This window comes from Lipophrys pholis, assembly GCF_963383615.2.
Source record: "Lipophrys pholis genome assembly, chromosome: 4".
Taxonomy (NCBI): Eukaryota; Metazoa; Chordata; class Actinopteri; order Blenniiformes; family Blenniidae; genus Lipophrys; species Lipophrys pholis.
The window spans coordinates 25964041-25988527 of NC_137637.1; the positions used below are offsets into that span (position 1 = coordinate 25964041).

Here is a 24487-nt window from a genome sequence, read left to right on the forward strand (position 1 = left end):
CGGAGGTATGACACCAACCGCCACCTGTGTGGGTTTTTTTTTTTTTTTTCTTTCTCCCCCCCTACACTAGCAAGGACCCCCGATATGATCTCCTCTTTCTGACACCAAAGGCTGAGCTCATAAACATTTCTCATCTGATCATTGAGAGCCTGCAGAGATAAAAATGAAAATAAAAGTTTGAGTCGTATTTTAATAAGATGCAGAGATGACCTGTGCACCAAGGGGGCAGTTTCAACAGTATTCAATTATCTCCACTGCATACTACACCAGACCAAATAACCTTCAATAAAAGGCTTTAAAATACAAGTTAAGCAGATCTGACACCTCTCAACTCTAAACAGACGACGGGTGTGTGTCCTGCCCTAAACCAGGCAACCGTGAGTTGGATAAAGTGGTATGTAGAAGATGGAAGGATTCCACAGCGCAGAGTGTTAAACTCACTTTAAGCTCAACTCAATTTGTTCTCGAGTGATCAGCCAGATGTTGATCATCTATGAATAATCTGCAAGTACATAACAACTCTGACTGATTTCCCGTCGTTTTGGAGGAAATACAAGTCGATTTAAATACAATAGCTCTACATAAAACTTAAAATAAGCAAAATATCAACATTATACTTTTTTTTGTGGAATGTCAAAATAATACGTCTCCATTTTTGTAGAAATTAAAAGTACAACAAATTACCTTTTTTTTTTCTTTTCTAAATATCTAAAGTATGAGGTTTGTATTTATCTTGTCGTTTTATCCTGCTGGTTTGTGTTTTCTTTGTTCTCTCGTCGCATCGCGTCGCTCTGACTTTGAAGCTCCGGATCCGCCGTGGAGGTCAGCCAGCAATCCCGGTTCCGACAGGCGGCGTGAGAGTGCGCTCTGGCAAACACTCGACGGTCCCGTCGACGGCCCTCAGCAGCGATTTTCATTACCTCCGCTCACCACTTCAGCCCGAGAGCTCAGAGCATGATTATGGCACCACGCCACGTAAAAGCATCTGCCGGGGGCAGCGGAGTGGTATAATCACCGCGACGGGCGCGATGGCTCCTCTGCTTTTTATAGCAGCAACGGGATGCCGGAGCGAGTCTTTGAACAAACTCTGGAGACGAGTTGAAATTACATCCACGCACTAAAGAAAACATTTAGATCTCTTCGTTATGACTCGATGAATGTTACCCTCTGCCGTGTCGGTCCTTTTTAGCTCCCTAATCGAAGCAATGCTGTCGTTATAAAGCGTTGAGAAATACTGAAGTTACAGGCCCGCTCTTACAAGCAGTTTTACTTTTTAAGTTGGTAGTTTTAAGTGAGGCAGCGTGACATACCTGATGTGTGAACGAAAAACATTATGGAAGGTTTTTTTTTAACATGTTGTAAAATGAGTAATATTCGACGACATACTGCGCAATGGTGTGGCAGTGAGCACTCTCACCTTACGTAGGTTATGGGTTCGAGTCCACACTGGATTTGTTTCTTGAGTGGAGTTTGCATGTTGACTTATAAACTTGAGCTTGTCTGTATGCTGGATACAAAATAATTGTACATATAAATACATATGCTTTTGGCATCTTTAATACAATAACAAATTAAAGAGAGAAACCCCCCCCAAAAAAACACACACGCAAAATAAACTGCACCAAAGAGTAATTTATTGAAAGTTTTGCTTTCAAACACATTCAATAGAAGTTACAGTTTGCTCAGAGAGTCTCCTATCTTCAGCACATACTCTTACATTTCCGCTGCTCTTCATGATCGCCTCACTGAATTCTTACACGTTATTTGATCAAAGTTTGGTCCTGTTATGAACTCACCACCGATACTGATAATGCTCATCGTTGGACAAATTACACTTTTTCATGGTGGCATGTTTCACACTTGTATTGTATTTGCAGGAACTGCCAAACAGGAGTAATGTGACGCACTAAAAGGCACTTTATTATCAGCACATTTCTTTCTGATCACAGATGTGAGTTGTCGGTTTAATGAAATGAGCTCTGCACTGATAATGTACCAAATCTTTCGAAAACGCCGCGGTAAAGTTGGAAGTACTAATATTAGTTGTTTTCAACCGGCAAATTACAAGAGCACTGTGATCAACAAGATCATATGAACTGGTGAGGCATCTTCAGCATTCGTTTTCAGCACTTTAATACATGACTGTTTATCTGTACGTGATCAAAAGTGAACTCAAAGATGAAGCAGAAGTCGTATGGTGAAGCATTAGTGAGTTTTTATACTCGCGGCAAATGGCTCATATCAGAGAAACATTTTCTACAGAATTAAAAAACAAAAAACAAAGTTGGATTTATATGATTTACTCGTTACTGTAATTTCCGGACCATAAGCCGCTACTTTTTTCCCCACACGATTTGGACCCTACGGCTTATACAATGACTCGGCAAATTTATGGATTTTTACAAGTTAACGGGCTTCATGCCGCCAGATTCCACTTCCGCTTCAGCCTGTGCTGCTTTGAGCGAATTTTCTTCTCCACGATAAATATTTACGGCTTACATGGAAACTTCTAGCTTTCCATTGCCTGTATTTTAATATTGGCTTCAAATTAAAAAGAATTTCTCTCAATTATAGTGTATTTTTAGATTTTTATTTTGCTTCTATTTTAATTATTCCATTTTTACATGACTGTTTTCAAATCAATGAGCTATTCTTAATGTTCACTCTATGTGTGAAAAGTGCTTTCAACATACATACAAACATATATCTTTGTATGAGGTTAAGGTTGTAGATATATGGTTATTTCTGAAAGGCTGTTACATGATCAGTGGTTTCTTGCTCCACCTGGTACTTTGTTTAACTAAACAGAGGGAATATCTTTACCACCAATTACAGCAGAATTTCTGGGAATTATTTTGGCTGTTTAGTTTTTTTAGGTCAAGTCCAGCTCCAAATTCGACTTTGCGGTGAAAGCGACTAAATCTGAGCCAGTGAAGAGTTAAAAACCGCTCAGTGAACTTCTATCTTAACTCAGTATATTTACTGAAATCACATGCTTTCCGGCTATTTATCATGTCTACTGCGCTGTATGATTTTCAGTGTAATCGAGGTTCAGTAGATCAGCAGAAATGAGCGATGCCACCAGAGGCCTCACCGTCATGGTCTCATTCACGCGGTGATGTTTCAGGGGGCGGCGGCGGCGGCGGCGGTGGCGGAGGCCGTTGCCACGGTGATATAGTAATGCGGTGTCATGCCTTGGTAACAACTGTTGAACTGCGGAGGCGATGTATACACACTGCAGCCACTCTGAGGCTGTAAATCACAGCTCTGCTTGCAGGGAGTCTCGCCCTTTTTTAAATGTGACCTGCTGAATGTCGGTGGGACACTGCGGTCTGACACACATTCGCAATTTCAGTTTTCATGACTCCGTCTCACACGTGGATAATTATGCGGAGAAAAGTATTTTTCAACACGAGGCTGCACAAGCTTTAATCAAAGTCGTCCAATTGGAAAAGCGCAGACAGGATTTTTTTTGGGGGGGTAAACACGAGCGCTTCGGACCAAATTTATAATCCGTGTTTGTGGGATGCTGAAAAGTTTTCAATTTCTCTACGCACAAGTAACGACGAGTGGATGACCCTCTGAAATACGGTATTCACCCAAACGTGTTCTTGGAAAAACGAGCGCGGGCTACGGGAACCGTGTGGGAGAGCATCTTAGGAGAGGTAGAGCCGTGTTGATACAACCTCAGCCAACATAATCAGTAACAATGCAGCAAGTGGACAGTAATGCTGAAGACAGGAGAGCAAACACTTTTTGTTCGAGGGCTTGGAGTGGTATCGGGGTGTGTGTGCGTGTGTGTGTGTGTGTGAGAGAGAGAGAGAGCGAGAGAGAGAGAGAGAGAAAGAGAGAGAGAGAGAGAAAGAGATGGGGTCAGATCCGAGTCAGCTGGTGCCAAAAACTGGACGGCATGAAACTTTCCATCTTGTCTGCGAAGAAACCCAGCGGTGCAAAGAGTGTGCTGAAGAACTGAAAGAGACAAAAAGCCGAATTAACCGGTTTCTAAAACTCCTGAAAATGATCACAGCATGTTTAATACTCCATCTTAGACAAATATATACAGCACGTCTACAACACGGTGTCAAACAAGAACGGCAGAGAAGGGGGGGGGGGGTTACACTGGGTCTGTGTGAAGACCGCACAAAGTGTAAAAACACCAAAGTTTATATTTACTGCATTTTTTATTTTTTGAAGGATAAGAATCTATCCGCTGGGGATTGCACTGGTTCAGTAAGAGTAGAGGTCAAAACACAATGTGGACACCCACATCTGAACAACAGCGAGCAACAAATCTCGCAGCTGAGAGATCGGGGGGACTTTTCTATGAAACGTGCACTAAATGTGAAAATAGAAATTAGCTGCGTTTTTCTTTCTTTTTTTTAAACAATCAAACTGAACTTTGAAGTTCAGAGGAGATCAAGTTCACCTCTCTGCAAGTTTTACATCAACAGTACAATGAAAATAATGTACATTAGGCTGCTAGAAAACAACATTTATAACGATGGGATCAGTGCGAGCGAACGCGTGAAAATGAAAAAAAAAAACAAGAAAGAAATGACATGCGTGTGACATGACATGCAGAAATCCTGCTCAGCGATCCAAAAAGGAAACGCGGAGCACGACCTCTCCAGTTGGGATAATAACAGCTGAGCAGACTTGTTCATGTGCCGCTAAAAGAAAGCCAAAGCGTCACTATACAAGTATCATCATTTTTCTGTTTGTAGAAACAACGCAGACAGCTTAACGACATCGACATGATCTGTGAATAAACTTTATATTTAACGTGGTTTCGGCTTGCCTTTATATGGCAAAATCTGCAGTTAGGGCTTATTTTTAACTCCCAGAGTCTAAAGTATAAAGACAGTCACTCGCTCAATAGCAGAAGCACCATTCAGACATAAATGTGGCAGGATGAGGTTTATGGGATATTTAATTCAATTTTTGCCATTGTTACATATTTGTTATGTTTTTCATGTCTGGCAACAGCAAGTGTGCGTCCATCAAAACAAACAGGAAAGCTAAAGCTGTTATACTGGAACAATAACAGAAAAGTAAAGTTATTCAAAGTATTTTAAAGTCCACAGCTTAAGTTTTAGTTTGCTCTCATTCGTTACCGTAATTTCCGGAATATAAGCCGCTACTTTTTTCACAAACTTTGAACCCTGCGCCTTATGAAATGACTCGGCTAATTCATGGATTTTTAACGGGTTAACGGGCTTCATGCCGCCGGATTTTACTTCTGCGGCTTATATATGTACGTTTTTTCTTTTTTCTTTTTAAATTTTGCCAGTGTGGCTTATATCCAGGTGCGCTCAATAGTCCAGAAAATACGGTAGATCTTTACTTTGATGCGGTGTACGTTTGTCTGTGGCCAGATCTCCCCGTTTCTTCAATAATATAAAGTTACTCAACCGCTTAGATTAAAAACTGATCATGTATCAACTCAAAGTGACTATTAAAGGTGGAGGATGTATATACGAGGACATGTTTAAATTACCAAGTAACCCCGGGACACCCTCTAAAATTATGATAATTGTTGAAGCTCCTCGAGGTGGGCTCGATGCTCTTGACACTTTAATGGTCTCATAAGTGGGTCTTTATCGCGCAGAAAATCAAGTGCAGTTTAATCCCGTTTAATATATGAAACAAAGTCCACAATCTCTGCAGCGCTGCCCTCCATAAATAATCTGAAGTACGACTGCCACCGCCACTGTCGTGCTTTACTTCTGAAGAGCAGCAGATTCAGAGGAACCTGTTTTTCCTCAGCAGGCGGCGAGGACCTCGGTGTCCCTCCTCCCTCCAATGCACTCTATCTCGACGTTACACAAACCAGGCTCGCTGGGCCCGCCGTAAAATCGCAATCTGCACCCGATCTTTCTCATAACAAAAGGACGAGCACTAGATGTTCTCCGTGGCCTTGTTTTCGCTACAAGTCTACGAATCCATGTAAAGATAGGCCCTAATAAACAGGCTGACCATAAACAAAGGATTAGACGCAGTACGGGGTTTGCCAAACCGGCTAAAAACAGATAGCGCAACACTTCCTTCATAAATAAACACGGAAAAAGAAGCCACACGTGCATTCAGAGCGTCCAAGCCTTCACGGACGCCGCGTTTGCGGCGATGAGGCGCTCGTACTGTTCCGCTGTTGTCACTGATATCTGAAGTTGGACCGCGGAGTGTTTTGGTAAACAGAGACTTTACAGGCCTTCGGTTCCCATTCAGTGTTGCTGACAGTGATGAGAGACAGCAGCGACCACAGGAGCTGAAAGCCTCAGCTTCGCAAACACAGATGTAATCGGGTGTAAATTTAGCATCATGACAATCCTGGCCCGAATGAGCACAAGTATCACTGCAGCGTTTGTAAAATGTAGACATTGTAAACACTGCAAAAGTACTGGGGGGAAAAAAAAGAAGGATCATTTAAACAACTTATATATTTCAAATAAAATCAGGCACACTTGCAAGATTAAAAGCATCTAATAATTCAATATATGTGAATACTACGATTAATGCAATATTTCAGGTGAATAAAAAAAAAAAACAAGGTCTGAAAGAAAATAAAAACCCATTGAACAAAAGGAAAAGACAAAAGCTGCCAAGTCTATAGCTATGGAGTGTATCTCCACACAAAACATGAAAACCATTTCCTTTTCATAGAGAAAACAGAAACTTCATCATACCGTTGATAATGAAGCCTCCTGGTGCAAAATGACTTGCCTTGACAACAAGGCATCAAATGAGTCGACTCTTGTGTTTCCAATTGTGCCAAAAGACCCGACGTCTTGTTTACCACAGCGTCTCTCCGCGAGCTGATGTTAACGAAGGTCTGTCACTTCTTTGGCAACATAACTTCTGCCTGCAGCGTGACTGTTTTTTTACAAAGAATGGCCGCGCTAACGCCTTTTCACCGCGGCGTCACTGATCGCTCAGCTCGGGGTTTGGCGTTGTGTAATGTCAAGATGTTTTTTTTTTCTTTTCTTTTCTTCTTTTAAATGCGACACACAGCAAATCAATGCAAACAGTTTCTTGTCTCCTAAAAAAAATATACAGTTTTAAAATTTGCTAAATCCTTTTGTGGGTTTTAGGCCATATGTTTGGCAACAGAAGGTAAAACGCAACGTACACAGTGGGCAGGTCAGCCAACACGTACTTCTATATTATCTGTGTTCATCCTTCCTTCTTTGATCGATTCAAACAACTTAAGATCGCAGGATCTCGAGTCAATAAACTAAACGGGACAGTGTACGACACAGGAAATAACTTTTGATTCGATCTGGCGCCATAGCAAACGCCGCAATCTGACACATCTATGAAATAGAAAGACTTACTGCTTTGGCAAAGACACCCATGAGCTCGGGGAACTGATGTGTGAGCATGGCCAGCATGGCAGTGAAAGAGCAAAGGCCTGCTGTGAAGAGGATGAAGAAGGGAAGCTCTTTCTTTGGGTACACAGACACCTCGTGGAAAGCTGAAGCGGAAAGAAGAAGAAGGCGCGGTCATAATCGGGGCAGATAAATATTCCAAAAGTTGGAGATTGAGGCGACTGCACTTACAGGGCAGTAGTTCCCTATCTGCTGTTTCTGTGCATCCTGGGTACGGGTAAAACAGGTGACCCTTCTCCAATGGATAGGGAATTATTCGAAAGGCTGCAAATGAAGAGAAATAAAAGTGAAAATGCATCAATGAATGGGAATGTGTTCCATGACTAACAAAGCACAATCTTTTACAATGAAAGAGCAGCTTGCGATCGAGTTCTTACAGCATCGGTGCATCGACAGGATAATTCAACATGAGAGAAAACTAACGCAAAAAAAAATTACATCTGCAGCATGTCAAGCTTTGGTAAAACACTGTAGAGATAAACATGACACATACTGCCTTCCCAGGTGCAATGTAGTAGGTTCAAGGCTCCTTCTGCCCTCTTCCAGTGCTGCAGGTGGAAGAAAGCATACGCTACTGCCTCGCTGTCCCCCCTCTTCAAGATGTGCTCTGGAGGCAGGATCAGGCTCTTCATCTCTAATAAGTACTGCAGGCAAGAAGGAGAAGAAACGTGAAGAGTTGTTCTTCCACTTACACAGTATGTTGCCACCAGCTTTCTGCTCAGTCATTTTTCTTTGTGCTTTAAGCAAAAATTTTGCTTTTTTCTTCTTTTTTGAGCGAGCACTTTTCAACTGATTAATTTGGAGTTTTTCCACACACAGTCACACAAACCAGAAATTCGAGAGTCACCGATCAGTCGCAAAGGCATGTTTTTGAATCATGGCCGCAAACGCCACATAGAAAGCCATTCAAAGCAGATTTGAACTGTGAGGTGAGATGGCTAACCATTAAACGACTGTCTCATTCATCTATTCATACTTCTTTGGCCATTTTATCCACAATAAACTTGTACTTTTGACAAAGTCATGCAATAAGAAGAGCTCCCAGTTCAGGATGCACTTCATCCAACCAAGCACTGACTCGGAATTCTAAAAAGCACAAGGACCGAAGAAGATCTGGCACGTTGAATCGAAAATGATCTACTCTGAGGGACTGATGTGTTGCTATGGTTACACACACACACGCTCTGCATGACTCTCTTTGGTTCACTTCCTGTATTTGGTCCACTAGTGTTTCACACTGTAAACAATTTGCAACAGAGTTCACTTGCAAGTGAACTGAGACATAATGTTTTCAAAGTGTGCTCACTTTGTCTGTACCAGAGCGTGACGAGCACCTCGACCCGCACTAAAGAAGCAGACTTACTGAAACTGGCAATAACTGAAGACAACAACAACAACAAAAAAATCATGTTATAATAATGCCAAGGTCCACAGCTGGAGAAAGATTGGACAATGGAAAAGTTGCAAAAGATTGATGAGTCGTGCATTCAACTGCATCCCAATGACTGCAAATATTGCAGAATAAACTACATGGGCCCGAGGTTCACCTAAAAAACAGTCGACTTGCTGAAAGAAAAAAAATGATGGTTTGGGGTTACATCTTGTATGGGGGTGCTAATCAACAGGCTGAAGTACCAAGAACTTCTTGATACCTGAAATACTAAAACAGAAGGGTCAGATTCTGCATCAGGGTGATGCCCCTTCTCATATTTCAGTCTCCGCTTCAAAGTTCATGAAGCTGAAGAAGGTCAAGGTTCTCCAGGATTGGACGGCCTCGTCAAAAGACATGAACATCATTGAGTGTGTCCGGTTTACAATGAAGAACAAGGCTTTGGAGAAACAGAAGAAACTTGTTGAACTTTATCAAGAACTTATTTGAGTAATTGCTGAATTATGTTATACAGTCCCCCGAGCTCAAGGGAATCACAAACGATATACATTTTTTTCTTACAATGTATAAAAACACTGGGAAAAAAACGTATTGAACTGCACTTGTGTTTTTCCATTTGACAGGTGCTGAGAAAATGAACACACACAGGATGTTGCTTTGTTTGTGTTCAATGAGAAGCAGTGATGCGAGTTTGGTTTCGGAAAAAAAAAAAAAAAAAAAAAGTCTCCTTGTGGACCAAACCCCCTCCTTGTAGCTTTAATGGTTTCATTCACATTAGCTCCTTGTTTCTCAGTCAGTGCTTTACTTAATCTATCTATTGTGCAATTCCCCCTGGCGAACTCCCTGCAGACTGAAAACATATTTCCTTCATGTGAGGTATTTGTTGAGAGCCTTATTTTGCAATTGTTTAAAGGTGGGAGGGAAAGAAAAGCTCTTCAGAGCTGTGTGTGTGTGTGTGTGTGTGTGTGTGTGTGTGTGTGTGTGTGTGTGTGTGTGTGTGTGTGTGTGTGTGTGTGTGTGTGTGTGTGTGTGTGCGTTATTGTTACAGTACATTCATTCCATGAATGCGTAACCCCCCCACCCCCCACCACCCTTTGCCTGCTGTGTAAGTTTGTCCCAGTGAGTCAGTCAGGTCACTGTGCTGACAAAGACTCACATCGCAGAGTTACAACTCATAGAGTGGGACAAACTTTATGAAGTAATGCAACCGTTACTTTAAAGAAACACGGAGCGTTAGATTGTTGGATTCAATATTTCTATAATTTGTCAGCGGAGACCACACGAATAGACCAACACCGACTTTGATGAGCCTGCCACTCTATGTAATTTATGTCTGCGGTGCCCCGTGTGGCAAGTGGGCTCGGTTAAACAAAACCCATGTGCGGGGCTGGGGGGCCCCCTGGGCTGGATTCCCAGGCGGCCAGCTTCACGGCATTCTGGATCTCAGACTGACACTTTAGGAAGGTTACCCCACAGCTAATCCTGTCTAATCCCCTCCATGGTCACAGGCTCAGCCAGGCAGCCATCCATCCATCTATCCCTCCAGCCAGCCAGCCGGACCACGCCGCTTCACCCATCTCCCCCTGCCTTAGCCGCCGTCTCTACCCTTGCCCTCAAAATCACAGCCCGCCCAGGTTCTCCAGCCGAGCTCATCCCTCCCTTTCTCCAGCTCGTCTTTACAGGCCATCAGCCTGCCGGACATAAGGACAAATGTCCACATGTTTGAGTGTATTTACAACGACTACATCAACTAAGTCTTTTATGAAGAAAAAAAAGCGTGAAAATCATGTAAACTAGAATCACTTAAATCAACAGCATTTGCAATTAAACTACATACATTAATTAAAGTTGTTCATTTTAAATTAAGTCTCTATAAATTGGTTTACATAATGACATTATTTCCACCACTGATCTTTCTGCATATTCTGGAATTGACTATAATCTTGACTCCCCCCCTAATCCCCTCAAACAACCTCACACATGCGTCTTCTCCCTCATTGTGTTATTTGTATCATATCATATCTTGAATTGAACGCTTTGGTTGAAAGATTAAAACACACAATTTATTAAGACATACAGAAACCTAAGAAAATGTATTAATATCTAGTCTATACAAACAATCTTCAGCTTCCCACCTGTGTTACCTCTGCTCCTAAATACCTCATCTACATTGTGAGCATTTTGTACAAGAGAGATCAAGCTTAAGCTTGAGGCTAAAAACCTGATCTCAATGTACTGTGACAACTTGTGGCTAGTTGGAGACACAAAAGTGCTTTTCACACACTTTTCACTTGGCATCACACTGAATCTGTACTTCTCATGTGTCGTACAAATGTTGCAAAGTCGGGTTAAAATTTGACTGGACTTTGCATGAATGTTGCACAACACTCACTTGAGGGTCACACGATATAAAGCAGATAAAAATGTAAAGACTGACACACAACAGTAATGAATTCTTGGCTGTATAAATGCGGGGGTCTCTCCTCGGTACAGCATTCAGTCATTGTTCAGACGACAAGCTAAATGCAGCTCATAAGTGCAGAATCGGCTCAATGAGGACGTCGACCTGGATCAAGACCAGACTGACATGGTGAAGGCTCGCTACTCGCTTTTGGCAATTTCCTATATACGGAATTCTTTGAACACATTCAAATATAAAAAAATGACGTGCAAGAGCCTGTGACTCACACGAGGTAGGAAATGTTTTGTGTCAAGACTATAGATATAGCAGCCAGCTAAACCCTTCACTGAGGATACCTCGGATCACTGCTTCATTGCGCAACCATTAAAATAATGTACATTTATTTGGTGTAACATCATGCAGCAACCTGCACGCAAGCCCAGTTGGTCGTAACTGGATATTTTACAAGTGACTGCAGATATTTTACACATATCTCTTTGTTTATATGAATCTGTCGCTGATAACGAGCGGGCAGCACGAGGCACGCATGTAGGTGTGGGTCCTCTGTGTTTTAAGATTAACAATTTAGAGGGACTGGCTGCTCAGCTGTCCTTCCTCGCATGCCACAGCATTAGACCTGGTGACACCTCAGTCCCCCCCCCCCCCATACTCTGCAGTCTGCTTCTCCACTCCCTGTCGCCTCTTTGATGAAGGGATTGAGTTTCATGTGTTCTCCTTTTATCCCAGGGCAGTCATAAGTCCAGAGCATAACTCATAAGCCTCCTTCTGATTCTAATCAGCAGCACTTTGCCTCTAACAATGGGACACACAGGCAACAATGACATCAGCACTTCATGTATGTTTCTTTGGATGAGCACGTGTGCGACGTGAAAGATTCTTAGTGGAATCTTTGTAGCGTTTCGAGACGTAAATAAAAAAACTATTCCAGCAACACTGAGACGAACCACTCCTCGCTCTTCAACGGGAAAAGAAAGTAGCAGAAAAACCCACTACATTTGTCCCTAAGTGGGCAAACCCTAAACCACAGTGATATTCCTTTAACCAACTCTTTTTTTGAGGGGGGGGATCAAACCTCATCCATCTTAATTCAGAGCAAACCCTAGACTATTTTGCTGTCTCAATTTACAAACCAAATAGCCAATTTCAGAGGGTACACTAAGAAAAACTCTGAGCTTTTCTGAGCCTTGACAGGCAATCTAGATGAGAAAATGTCAACCAGAATGGGGTGAGATAAGAAACTGCAGTCCAAAGTGGCCCAAACTAGCAAAGTAAATGGGATCTGGTCGTCCTGGCTGCTTCAAAATGAGCCTGTAGGAACGCGAACAGTAGTAAATGTAAATGCAAAGCAGATTTAGGCAGCAGGAGCACTTGATCAGCGATGCAAGCATCTGGGAAACTGTCAGATTCTTAACCGCTGGTCTGTGGAGAGGCTAATTGGAATGGACAGACAGATGGAGAAAAGGGTGGCGGATAAATGGGAGAGGACAAGAAGATGAGGAGGAGAGGAAAATAGAAGGGAGTGAAGCTGAAGAGGAAGAAATTAGAGGAAAGATGGAGGGCTGGTGAGGAAAAGAGAGGGGGCGGCGAGGGAGGAGGTGTGCACTGAAACAGCTGTGGAACTAAAGTGTGTGTGTGTGTGTGTGTGTGTGTGTGTGTGTGTGTGTGTGTGTGTGTGTGTGTGTGTGTGTGTGTGTGTACACAGCCTTTTGAGCTGTCTGAATGAACTCATGTGATGTAGCCTAGCATGATATGCATATATAATCTGCTTGGCATGCTTTATAACAAACACACACACCACTTAATGCACCGCCTGATGTTTGACCTAACAATGTTCCTTCAGTGCTCAATTGTGCCACAGACTATAATTTATTTCTATTTATTTTTTTAGAACTTGTTACATCAATCAGTCCGAAAATGTGGAAATAATTTCACAATTTTGCATTTTTGATTCCCTTGCCCTCCAAGCAGCTTGCTGTTCTTACTTTTGTGTTTTTCTGTTACAAATTGAAATGCATCGGTAAACTTTCCACCTTCCACAAAGTTAAAGTGAGCGTTCAATTCCAAGCACAGCCTCAAAAACTCTTGACGAATCGATAGTGGGGACGTAAACAGTTTGTGTCTGTGCTTCACACATTTACCCGTGGAAGCTGCCCAGTACAAACTGTCCGATCTCCTCAAGGAGTTTGTGCTGTTGCAAAAGGGGAATCACAGTGGTAGTAATAAAGGAGAGAACTGTTGTTTTGTTTGATTCTAAATACAGCAACAGAGTTCAAACTGGAATCTTTTTCCATCACATTTCAGTAAACTTTGAGCCACTTACAGAGAGACAAATATAGTGAACTTTCCATGGGTGTTTCTTAAAAGTCCCTTTAGTCCAGTTGCCTTGGTTCACTGTAACATTGTAGTTGTTTGGAATTTTCTACAGTGACACAAACTCTGTTATTAGGCCAGCTGAGAAGCCTGCTCTGAAGTCTAAAACAAATCAAGAGATTTTCTCATTTCTAAGAAGCGGAAAGTCCCAGAATGAATCACGTTTCGTGGTTCACTCTCCCGACTCACAGCAAGAAGTTTGCCTGTTCTCTATGTACGTGGGTTTTCTCCAGGTTTTAACCCCACAGTCGAAAAACGTGAGCGACTCTGAATTGCCTGTATATGCAAATGTGACTGTCATGAACTGGTGATCTGTCCAGGGTATAACCTGTCTTCACCTATAATCTGCTGGGATTAGCTCCAGCCCTCCATTGCCAAGAGCTGGATGAAGCAGTGCAGAAGATGGATGGATGGATCTTTTGCACTACTAATTAGAACAAATGGTTTTAGATTCCATTCTGCTATTCGACAATCTTTTCTCAACTGAGCAAAAACATAAATCACAATTTATCTGACAAAAAAAAAAAGAAGGAAGAAAAAGACAGGGGAACTATTAAAGGTAATTTAATCTAAACTTTTCAATGTATTTTCTCTCAAAGGAATCAGCTCATCTCACAGAAGGTGAATTATAGACTGATTTCTTTATTGCGAGTAAAAAAAAAGGGAAACAAATTTCAGCAATCAAAATCAGTGTCAGTGTTCATATAAACTGCTGCCTGTTGTTTTAGGACTGACTCACTGATTGAAGTATTCTAGTTGATGGATTCTTGACTGTGTGACCGGGCCAATTCATTTTTTTTTTTGCATTCAAATCTTTGCCAAAGCATGAACTGGTCTCCCGCCAATGTTCATTAAAGACGGAGTTTCACATTGGACATGAGGTTTGCGCAGGACTCCACACAGTGATCCTGGTGACAGCAGCCGTGCTCGCCTGAAGAGGCCAGAGTCACAGGTGCACTCATCATTCAGACATGCCAGACAACACAAAGCAACGGCCCCTCCCTCCCTACTGTTGCAGTTTCATGCACCGGGTATGCGCCAGATTCCACAGTGGAATGCTGAAAGAAGAGCCTTCCAGTAATCCTCCATGAAAGGTGTGTTAAAATTTCATAATGTCATTTCCCTTGTTCGCCTAAAATCAAAGAAGTCATTCTGACAAAGTTGGCATTGGCGGTCTGCCTGTTTGGCTCAAGCTGGCGGGATGAGAAGGGGATAAGGCAACATGAGAGGATAAGAAAGGGAATGAGGGTACGTGATGAGACGAGAGAGCGCGGCTGCCTCTGGAAAGGACGGGGAGGGAGCAGCCGGACCGTCACTGAAGATGAGGGCCCTCACTTTAAAATGAAAGCCTGGATCAAAGTGCTGGTGGACGTCTCCCACACAAACACGCCGATTCTCCCTCACCTGCTTCAAAAAAGAAAAAAATCTACGAAATGAAACGCCAGCACACGACAAAGCCCAAAGTGGGACAAAACTCTCCTGCAACTAGTTGTGCATCAATCTGTGGGAACTGATGTTGAAAAGAAAGAGAGAGATTATATGTCAAGATTACAGTTGACCACAGGTGAATCAATAATGTATGTCTGAAGACCTACACTGACATCTCCTGGTGAGGCAGGAGCATATCCAGAAATACAGGCTGTGACTATAATAATTTGATTATTCACCTGGCTGCTGGCTGTACACAACCCATAAACAAGGCATTTACATTATCTCTTCTTTGTAATTGTGACCGTGTCATTTCTAGTTGCAGGAAAGCAGATTCATTAGGGGGAAAAAAATAAAAAATAAGAGAAGGAAGCCAGATTTACAGTTCAGATAGCACTGTCAGAAGAAATAATCTCTGTGTTTTAGATATTAAGTGACTCATTAGCAGTATGAATACCACTAATCATTAAAGCTGCTCAGCTATTTATTTATACTCAGACGTATCGTCATTTAACACCAGATACATTTGAGGTGCGATCGACTCCCCGACGTGTCGGGTCACACTTGTTTTTTTCGATTACAGGCCACATGACAAAGCGATCAATACGATTTAAAGGCTCACAACTGCTGTCCAACTATTGACTGACCTTTGGCACGTGTGGATTGAACTCCACGGCTCTGTGTATGGCCTCCACGGCATTCATCTCTGCAGTGCTGAGCCCCCGCCTGGACGCTGCCTCTGGAGAAAACCTGAGACGACACGCCGCGCATGAACCACCGCAGCCACACTCGCTCCATCGTGCATCAATGTTGGTGTTCGGACGTTGAACAGACTCAGGGGTGACATACTTATCTGATACAGCCCGAGCTTTCAGCAGTGCAGATGTGTAGCATATAGTGGCTGATTTTGGCAAGCTGATGTCTGAAGTGAAGAGAGAAATTGTGTGCATGTGAGACACAGGATTAATTAGACTGTCAAACATTTGGCAAATATCAAATAAGCAGAAAGTCCTTTTACTAAAGGTGCAATACAGAATTTTTATAGTGCAGTGAGGTTTTATGGAACTAAATGGTTTCATACATTTATTTAGAATGCATTCCAGTTTACGTTATTTATGTCCCTGTAGAGCAATTTGTGTTGCAGCAACATATATTGCAGGAAAAAAAATTGTGCCAATTAGTTGTTGTTGTGTTTTGGTCCAGGAATCTGATTGGCCAGCATGGCTTTATGCTTCTCGTCACACTATAGGTGGAGGACAGTCGAAGTAACTCTTAACGGGGTTTATCTGCGGGTTTGTGTAAATTACATTTTTGGGGGAAAACGTAGAGGTGAAATAAACGTTTTTGTAAATACCCGGCTATGTGTAAACGTGGCCTTATGTTATCAGGACCCAGGCTTTGTACAATTCAATTTATACAAATTTTAAATATTTTTCAACAGACAGACCATCGAAAAGAGGATGACTAAAACAGGACGGTTTGTTTTTTAAAGATTTAAAATTGCATGACTAAATTCAAAGCAGTCAAACATGAAATAAAACGTATTCAACTTGTGACCCAATTGGAGTAAAATACAGCAAGAGCCACCTCTCTTTTCTCTTGCTTTCTGCATCAATGACTTTTTTTTTTTTTTTTAATCATTCCAAACAGAGCCCAATTTCTTGCTTACCAGTTGTCCTTGAAATTTGATTTAGCCTTTTTTATTTCCTTCTTGATCTCCCTTTTAACCTTTTCAGTGATTTTGACACTCATTTGGAGTCGCACAGTCTTCACAGTTTATTGAGGTTTTTTTTTTTTTTTTTTTTTAATTGGTGTCAACTCTGACTTTGTAATTTTATTTTGAAGTAAAACTGTTGGCATATTAAATAAACCAGAAGTCAAATCCTACTTGATTGAAAAAGATTATTTTTTAAAAGAAGAAAAATTTTGTGTTGAAACACATAATATATATATATTTTTGTAAAGAGAAAAGGTGAATGTGTTTTATCTACTATGGTAAACTCTCATAGATTATTATAAAAAAAAGAAAGATAGCAGATTTGAGGATACATATGATGCCTTTTCCTGTTTGTTTTTTTTCCCCTTTCCCTTTTAATATACAAGAATTATATGTATTTTTCTATGTACATGAAGTCCATCAATATTTGTATATGAGAAAGGAAAAATCCCCCAAATAAAAAAAACTTGTTTCTTCTTCTCATTTATACCTGAGGATGTTAAGTTGAAATGTTTGAGTTGAATCTCACCATCATATTTTGCAAGCACTGCTTGGACATCGGCGTACGCCTGAAGCTCCAGGAGCGCCTCCAGAAGGTTTTCATGTATATTCAACATCCCCAACAATGGGAACTCCTTCATTAACTGCAAGGACACAGAGTATAACAACAACTGTCAAATATCCTCCCAACAGCTGTAGTTATCACAGGTGGACTCTCTTTCAGGTCTGTGACAGTAAACTCACGTCTCTCATCATTTTCACCGCCTCTTTGATCCGTCCCAGCTTGCGTGCACACATCGCAAGTCTGCGTTTAATATATACCAACAGGTTGATATCTTTTCCAGCTGTTGCAGAGAGAAAATGTGAGGATTTAAATAACATAATAATAACCATCAGTCAAGAGACGTGACAAGCAACATCACAACACATAACATTACCACAAGTAGAAACAGTTCTGATATGTTGCAGGTCATATTGTGTGGAGGTGTTGACAAATTCAATATACCTAAATAAATGAATACAATTAAGCAATTTGGACAATCAACATAGCAAAGGTCTTGGCCTCGCTTTAAAATATTGTGAAGTGAAGAGTTACAGTCTTTTCCAGACATGAACATAAATATGTTTACAAGTTGTGCCAAAAGTACAGAAAATAATGCTATGTGGCTGAAATTGTGATAAAACTAAAATATTAATCAAAGAGCAGATTTTTTTTTTTTTTACATTTTTTTTCTCAAAATAGTGATGTGCAAATTGTTTTCACTTTTGGATTCTGAAGGTTAGGATGAAATAGAAACAGAACGGGACAGGCAGGCGGGAAACACAAACAGTCATTGTGGGGAAGACTATGTGACGTATTTCAAAATAATGATTTGAGTGAACTTACTGAGCACCAGTAACAAAGATGTAAAGTCTTACCAATACTTAATGCTTTTTTAAAGAGGCGCTCAGCTTCTGTTATAGTCGTGGCTTCTTCTTCTGCTAGAAGCACGTAAGCTGCAGCACATCTACACACACACACACACACACACACACACACACACACACACACACACACACACACACACACACACACACACACACACACACACACACACACACACACACACACACACACACACACACACACACACACACACACACACACACACACACACACACAGGATCAGATTCGAAACTATTCTCATTCACAAATATAGCTCACAACTACAAAAACTTTAGATTAGAATGCAAAACAAGAGACAGTGTAATCAGTAACTTGAGGATAGGACAGCAGATAAAATCCTACAATTTAATTTTGATGCATTTATGCTTTTAACATTCAAAAACTTTAAGTTTTATCCATGAAATATTACAGTGTGTATCACTGCTACAAGAAAAAATAAAATAAAAAATTCCTCCAGATTAATATTTCCACTCATCGAAATCACTCATGTGTTTGATGTTATCTGCAATTTGATGTAGGACAATACTGAAGCAAGCAAACGCTCGTATTTGTCGAAATGTTTTTGTCTTTTCTGCTTATATCTGTCACTTCCTCTACTTTACGGGGGGGATCTAAGGGAGCGGCACTTACTCGTGGTTCATCTCTATGGCCTGGTACGCTGCTCTGATCCTGGCTTGAGGATTTCTTTCCCTCCAGGCCTTCTGCATCACTGTGGAGAAGAAGAAGATGATGAACTCTGGGGCCGTATTGATGTGACTTTGAAAACACTCCACAACATCCACTATTTCTTCAATGTCTTTTTTCTTCATTTGTTTACCAATTTAACCCTTTGAAAGGTGCTGACTAAAATACTTAATAAAGGTATTTGAAGGGTCAAATTCTACCCGACACTTTTTGAAGTCACAAAAGCAATCAAAAGAGACAATTATCTACTTATGTGGAAAAGATTTTAAACTGATCAAGACTGAACATATGCCATGAATTAAAGTTTAAAAATGTCGAAGTGGGGAATATTTCCAATTGTGTCAGAAGTTATAAACTGTCATTCGGTAGCACTTTCCTTCATTGTGAGGAGTTCCCCAGTCAGGGCCACAATGTGTTCAATATCACCGATTCAATATAAGGTGAGAGTTCTTTATAGTTGAGACCCATTTATCACGCACACATTCCTTCCATTCATACCAACACACACCTTCAGAAAACTTGTGGAGATCTGTGATGTGTTTTTTGTGGGGTTTTTTTCAAAGTTCACAGAGTTTCTAAACTTCCCAACACAAGCAAAACCAAGTCCAACATGTCACACAACTTATTTATGTCTTCCGCAATGGTCATTAGGTTCTCATAGTTCGTTGGAAGAAACTGGAAAGTTACCCAGTGTGCCTGATAAAAGTTGAACTCACCAGCATCTTCAGGCCTCAACTGCTGAGTGTCTCCAGTGAAGAAGGTCTGATGGTCTTGAGCAGACAGGTTCATATCATAGTACGTTAAAGGCTCTTTTCCCGTCACCCAGGTGTACCTGCAGTACACACAGTTTACATATAATATGAAGACACTAGACTATTAAGAAGCCAAGGGTGGTGTTGACAGATTTAACAACAGGAATTAATATTTTATCTAAATTATACGTACCTGTTGTATTCTGCTCCTCTAAACAGGTTCAAGGGGTTCCTCCAGACTTTACATTCTACCAAACCAAGAACAGTATTGTTAATACTCAAAGTATCACTGATACTCTCTTTTTTTTGCCTTATTCACATGTTTACCTGAGACGCTGGGTCGAGGCTCCGCCTCCCCGTTAACTGACGAGAAGAGACCAGTGGTGGAGCTGCTCTCCACTCCACCCAGCAGAGGGCGCAGGTGGCTCACCGACACTTGCTCGATGAACGAAGTGCCATACTTACGGAAATACCACCACTCAAAAATCTGCAGGGCGAAAACACACAGTGGAAATACTCCTTAAAAACGTGCAACATAAAGTCTGTAACAGAGCAGTCACCAGTACACTGACGGAGTTCTAGAATCTGGACCTTTTGACTTCTTATATTCTCAGTTGCAATCAGAGCTTCTGTTTTCCATCACATATTCCAGGTTGAGGTTTAAGGCACAACTTGACATTTACCCTTAAATAGATTTGTTAAAAAAAACAACATATGAATGAGTTGAAACTGCCAAAGCTCTGTACATTCAAATCAATGATATATTGATACATGGTATAAGACTTTGTTAATTCGATATACTAAATGGTGGCTAAACATCTTACTGGTTGTGATTGTTGTCTTAATGCTTTTGATCAATCTGTGCCTTCATTGTCTTGATGCAACTGAAAAACTGAAGGTGTCATTCAAAATGTATAAAATGTTATTGATGTTTCAGTTTATTAAACCTGTACAGGGGTTAGGGGTACTAACTTTAAGCAGGCAAAGCCAGTTATGTCTAAAACTCTGGTGACTGACAGCCTCCAAGCCAATTACCAAAAAAAATCAATGAATGGTTAATTTGAGAGATAGTGGGAGGAGAAAGGTCATTTGACCCACATTTAAAACGGACAGCAATTGTAAATCCTCAGTGAATACTTTATTATAAAATGTATTTTAACGTCAACATGATTAAGTGCATGTATATTGATATACAGTTGTTCTTTTTAATTAAATCAGGAGTGATACATCTGGTGAATCTGTATGTGAGGGGTGCTGTGTCACAATTTGGTCTTCTGTGGCCCTGCTAGAGCCCAAGATGTAACGACGACCCAAGATGTAACAACGACGCAAATTGTTAAATATAATGTAATAAAACCTCAAAATGTATTAACTGGTCAATAATGTAAGAAAAATGTAACAAAAAGTTAAATGTGATTTGTTTAAAGCATGTGCATTAATTTGGACTGATGATTGGACAAATAGATTTTTAGATTATAGAGAACAGAAGACTATAAATGACTTGGGCAACAACAATCATACATAAATACCATATCGATAAATGTTAAAAACAAATAGTCTAAACTTTTCTCATTCTTTCAGTGCTATTCAAATTGAAGCAGGTCAAGTTCAAAAAATATTTTGCCTGCCCCATAATTTAATATTGGAAAGTTTTTAAGTTTTCGGCTCAGTGTCTTGTTGCATTATTGGCCAGTTATTACTTTTGGGTTTTATTACCTTTTTTTTTTTTAATTTACATTTCGGGCTCAGCATTTTTGTTACATCATCGATCAGATATTACATTTCGGGTTTCATTCCATTATATTTCATAACAATTTGAGTCGTTGTTACATTTTGGATCATTGCTACATATCGGGCCCTCAAAATGAGCAGTTCTGAGCGAAAACATAATCAAAATATCTATTCATCTTCCATACTGCTTCATCGAACCTGGCATTCTGAGGCAATGGAGTGGATCCCAGCTGACTACAGTTGAGATCACAGCCCATCCTAGCGCAGCCTCCGCATGCTAGAAACAGGATGGGTTAATGCGGAAGAAAAGGAATTTTCCTCAAGGGATCAATAAAGTATGATTTTTTTTTTTAATTTTAATTCTAAAATCTCAAATGCAGGTTTTAGGATTGTGGGATGATACCGGTGATGCATGGTGGAGCAGTGGTGAGCTGTGAGGAAAGTGTGCGAAGCACCTGGGTTCAAATCCCTGCTCAAGCCTTTCTGTGTGCAGTTTGCATCCTCTCCTCCTGTGTGTGGTTTCATCCAGGTAACTCAAGTTTCCTCCAATGGTCAAAAAAAAAATGCATGTGAGGTTCATCTGTGACCCTAAATTGCCCTGAAGCATGAATGTATGTGTGTGTGTGTGTGTGTGTGTGTGTGTGTGTGTGTGTGTGTGTGTGTGTGTGTGTGTGTGTGTGTGTGTGTGTGTGTGTGTATGCCCTGTGACGGACAGGCGGAATAAGAACCTGAATAGGATAAATCTGTATAGAAGATGAATGGATGAAATCAGAGTCCCTGATTAAAACCATCACACGCACAGTGAAAAGAAACATGCAAACTCCACACAGAAAGACCCAACGTCCACAGAGGACTATTCTTGTTTACCGCCACATCATTATGAAGCCCCAATGACCCGCAATTCAGTGGATCTATCATGCAGCCAGCCAGCTGACAGTGAGCCAGGTGTTAACTTACAAGGATGAGTCCAGAGATGAGAGAGGAGGTCCCAGTGAGAGCCACATAGAATTTGGGTGTTAATGTGTTCAAAAACACCGAAGCTGAAACAAAGAAAAAGGCAAAGAAACTTAGTGGAACCAGAGTTCTGAAAGTGCAGAGAGAAAAACACAGTGATGGTGAGCTGACACCGAGCAAACGAGATCAAGTTTATGATGAAGAGGAAAAAAAAAAAAAAAAAAACCCTCACGGCTAACGACTGCTAACAATGAGCGCTAAAGCTAGAAAACAAAGCTGCCACCTACAACCTGCTATTTACGCCTCGTCTCCGAGCAGAAAGAACCCCGTGTTTTTGTGAGCGGTCCCCTCCACCGCCAGCTGTCACCGCCGCCGCCGCTCCGCTGCTGCCACAGAACCGCCGACAGCCCCGGAGGCTAACAATAGCTAGCCGCTAGCAGCACTAACTGACCTGAGGTGACAGTTTCCTGCAGTTTGAGCGGACTCCACAGCACGTACACCATGATCAGCACCATGCCCAGCCAGATGAAGCACACGTAGGTCCATGACCAGGACAGCCACGACTTGAGTTTCTCTGTGAATCCGAGAGATTGAGGATTACTGCCAGTGGTGTCCTCCATGTTTCCCCGGATGTCTGTAAACAGAGGAGTCACGTGACCGCGCGCCGATAAGACTTCTACTTTGAAAGAGCGGCTGAAAAAAAAAATAAAAAACACGTTTCCGGAGGCTACGGGGGAAAAAAGAAGAAGAAAGAAAACGGTATTAATTCATATTAATAAAATTAATTTCTGTTTCTACACAACGATGTGGAAATTCACGGTCGGGGACGATGCGTTTAGTTCAAGTATCCTGTTTGACTTTAGTTTTTAAGTGAATTTTTTTAAGTGAATTTTTTTATTTTTTGTGTTTTGGTCTTTAATCGTTTTTTATTGTATATTGATTCACATCGGTTTATTTATTTTAGGGAGAAGTTGTAACTTCCTTTTCTGAAATTATGTTCCCTATCTATCTATCTATCTATCTATCTATCTATCTATCTATCTATCTATCTATCTATCTATCTATCTATCTATCTATCTCTCTATCTATCTATCTATCTATCTATCTATCTATCTATCTATGAAGGAATGGCAAATATAATGACGATTTCTTTTTTAAATGTTTTTATAGTTGATTTATTTACGTTTTTCATACATACTCTTGTTTTTTCCGAATGCCAAACATTGTGAAATGCTGAGGATACCCTTCACAGTTTACACGCCATATAAGGTTGCACCGGGAGCTCCAGCCTCCTGCAACATTAGTCAAGAAGAGGTGAGTTTTTTATACAGTTCTTCCACAGGCGGTATTTTGCATGCACAGAAATGTGTACAATATACAAATCAAATGCACAGGGATGTTTGCGCTGATGCTTTGGAGGCTGTTTGGAGGATATATCTGTCTCCCTCCAGCATAAACTACAAGTTTGATTGCTGTGAGTCTGAATCTCTTGAGGATATTTTGCTGACATTTATCATCTGATCCGTAAATGAGGCAAAACCGAAGCCGAGATCCTTCAAAAAAATGTGCTTCTCTGCCTATTATAGACTGTAGTACTGTTTATGGCCAGTGAGGGGGCCATTGTACCATAAACCCCGCCACATGTGTTTTCTTCTGCAGACTGCAGGTGGAGACAATGCTCAGGTTTATTTGCTTTCTCTTAATCTCTCCCTCTCTCTCCTTATAACGATCCCCTAGAAATTCATGTTTTCAGGCCTGGGAGTGTAATTTTCCCCTCTCTTTTATCATCCTGTATGTTGGATTTATATGACTTTTTGCAGCTCCTCTCTGAAGCAGGAGGTCTGAATTCAAACGTTATGGTTTTGTTTAAAGTGCTCGTGAATGTTAAGTCAGTTCATTTTCCATTGCATACATGCTCTGAGATTTATGCACACAATGATGCGCACATATGAACGTGGTGGATGCATATTTAGGAAAGGTAAATCCTGCAGCAGTTCTCACCTTGTGTGATCGACTCACATCTCCACACCAGGCAGGAATAAATGTGATTTGTTGGAGTGCATTCGACTTGGAGGTTACAGGCACTGAATGACAGAGAACCAGATTTGGTCGTACTCACACATGCCCTTGGGTGTTTTCTGCCTGATGCTGATGGACACGAACACGCAGGGTTAAAGGCCTGTCATATAAATCAGGTACAATCACTT

General features: G+C 41.1%; 1 protein-coding gene across 1 annotated transcript; it reads right to left on the reverse strand.

Moving 5' to 3' along the window:
• Nucleotides 1–1613: 1613 nt before the first annotated feature.
• LOC308108907 (suppressor of tumorigenicity 7 protein-like) lies at nt 1614–22925 on the reverse strand. The gene is made up of 15 exons (XM_080462216.1): nt 22732–22925; nt 22284–22366; nt 19923–20082; nt 19789–19843; nt 19560–19675; nt 18790–18868; nt 18132–18220; nt 17457–17557; nt 17242–17356; nt 15845–15917; nt 15643–15745; nt 7879–8029; nt 7557–7649; nt 7332–7471; nt 1614–3969 (listed from the first exon to the last, which is right to left on the reverse strand). Exons 1-15 carry the CDS (start codon nt 22898–22900, stop codon nt 3874–3876), a joined length of 1623 nt encoding a protein of 540 aa, XP_080318342.1. The 5' UTR covers nt 22901–22925; the 3' UTR covers nt 1614–3873.
• Between the last annotated feature and the right edge of the window lie 1562 nt (nt 22926–24487).

What these genes read in the sequence shown, in the direction of transcription:
- LOC308108907 (XM_080462216.1), bottom strand. Translation starts at nt 22,900, where the DNA reads ATGGAGGACACCACTGGCAGTAATCCTCAATCTCTCGGATTCACAGAG. An exon ending in TAAAAAAGCATTAAGTATTG is followed by an intron (nt 17,558 to 18,131) that starts GTAAGACTTTAC and finishes TCTCTGCAACAG; the next exon opens with CTGGAAAAGATATCAACCTG. An exon ending in AGATAGGGAACTACTGCCCT is followed by an intron (nt 7,472 to 7,556) that starts GTAAGTGCAGTC and finishes TTTCCGCTTCAG; the next exon opens with CTTTCCACGAGGTGTCTGTG.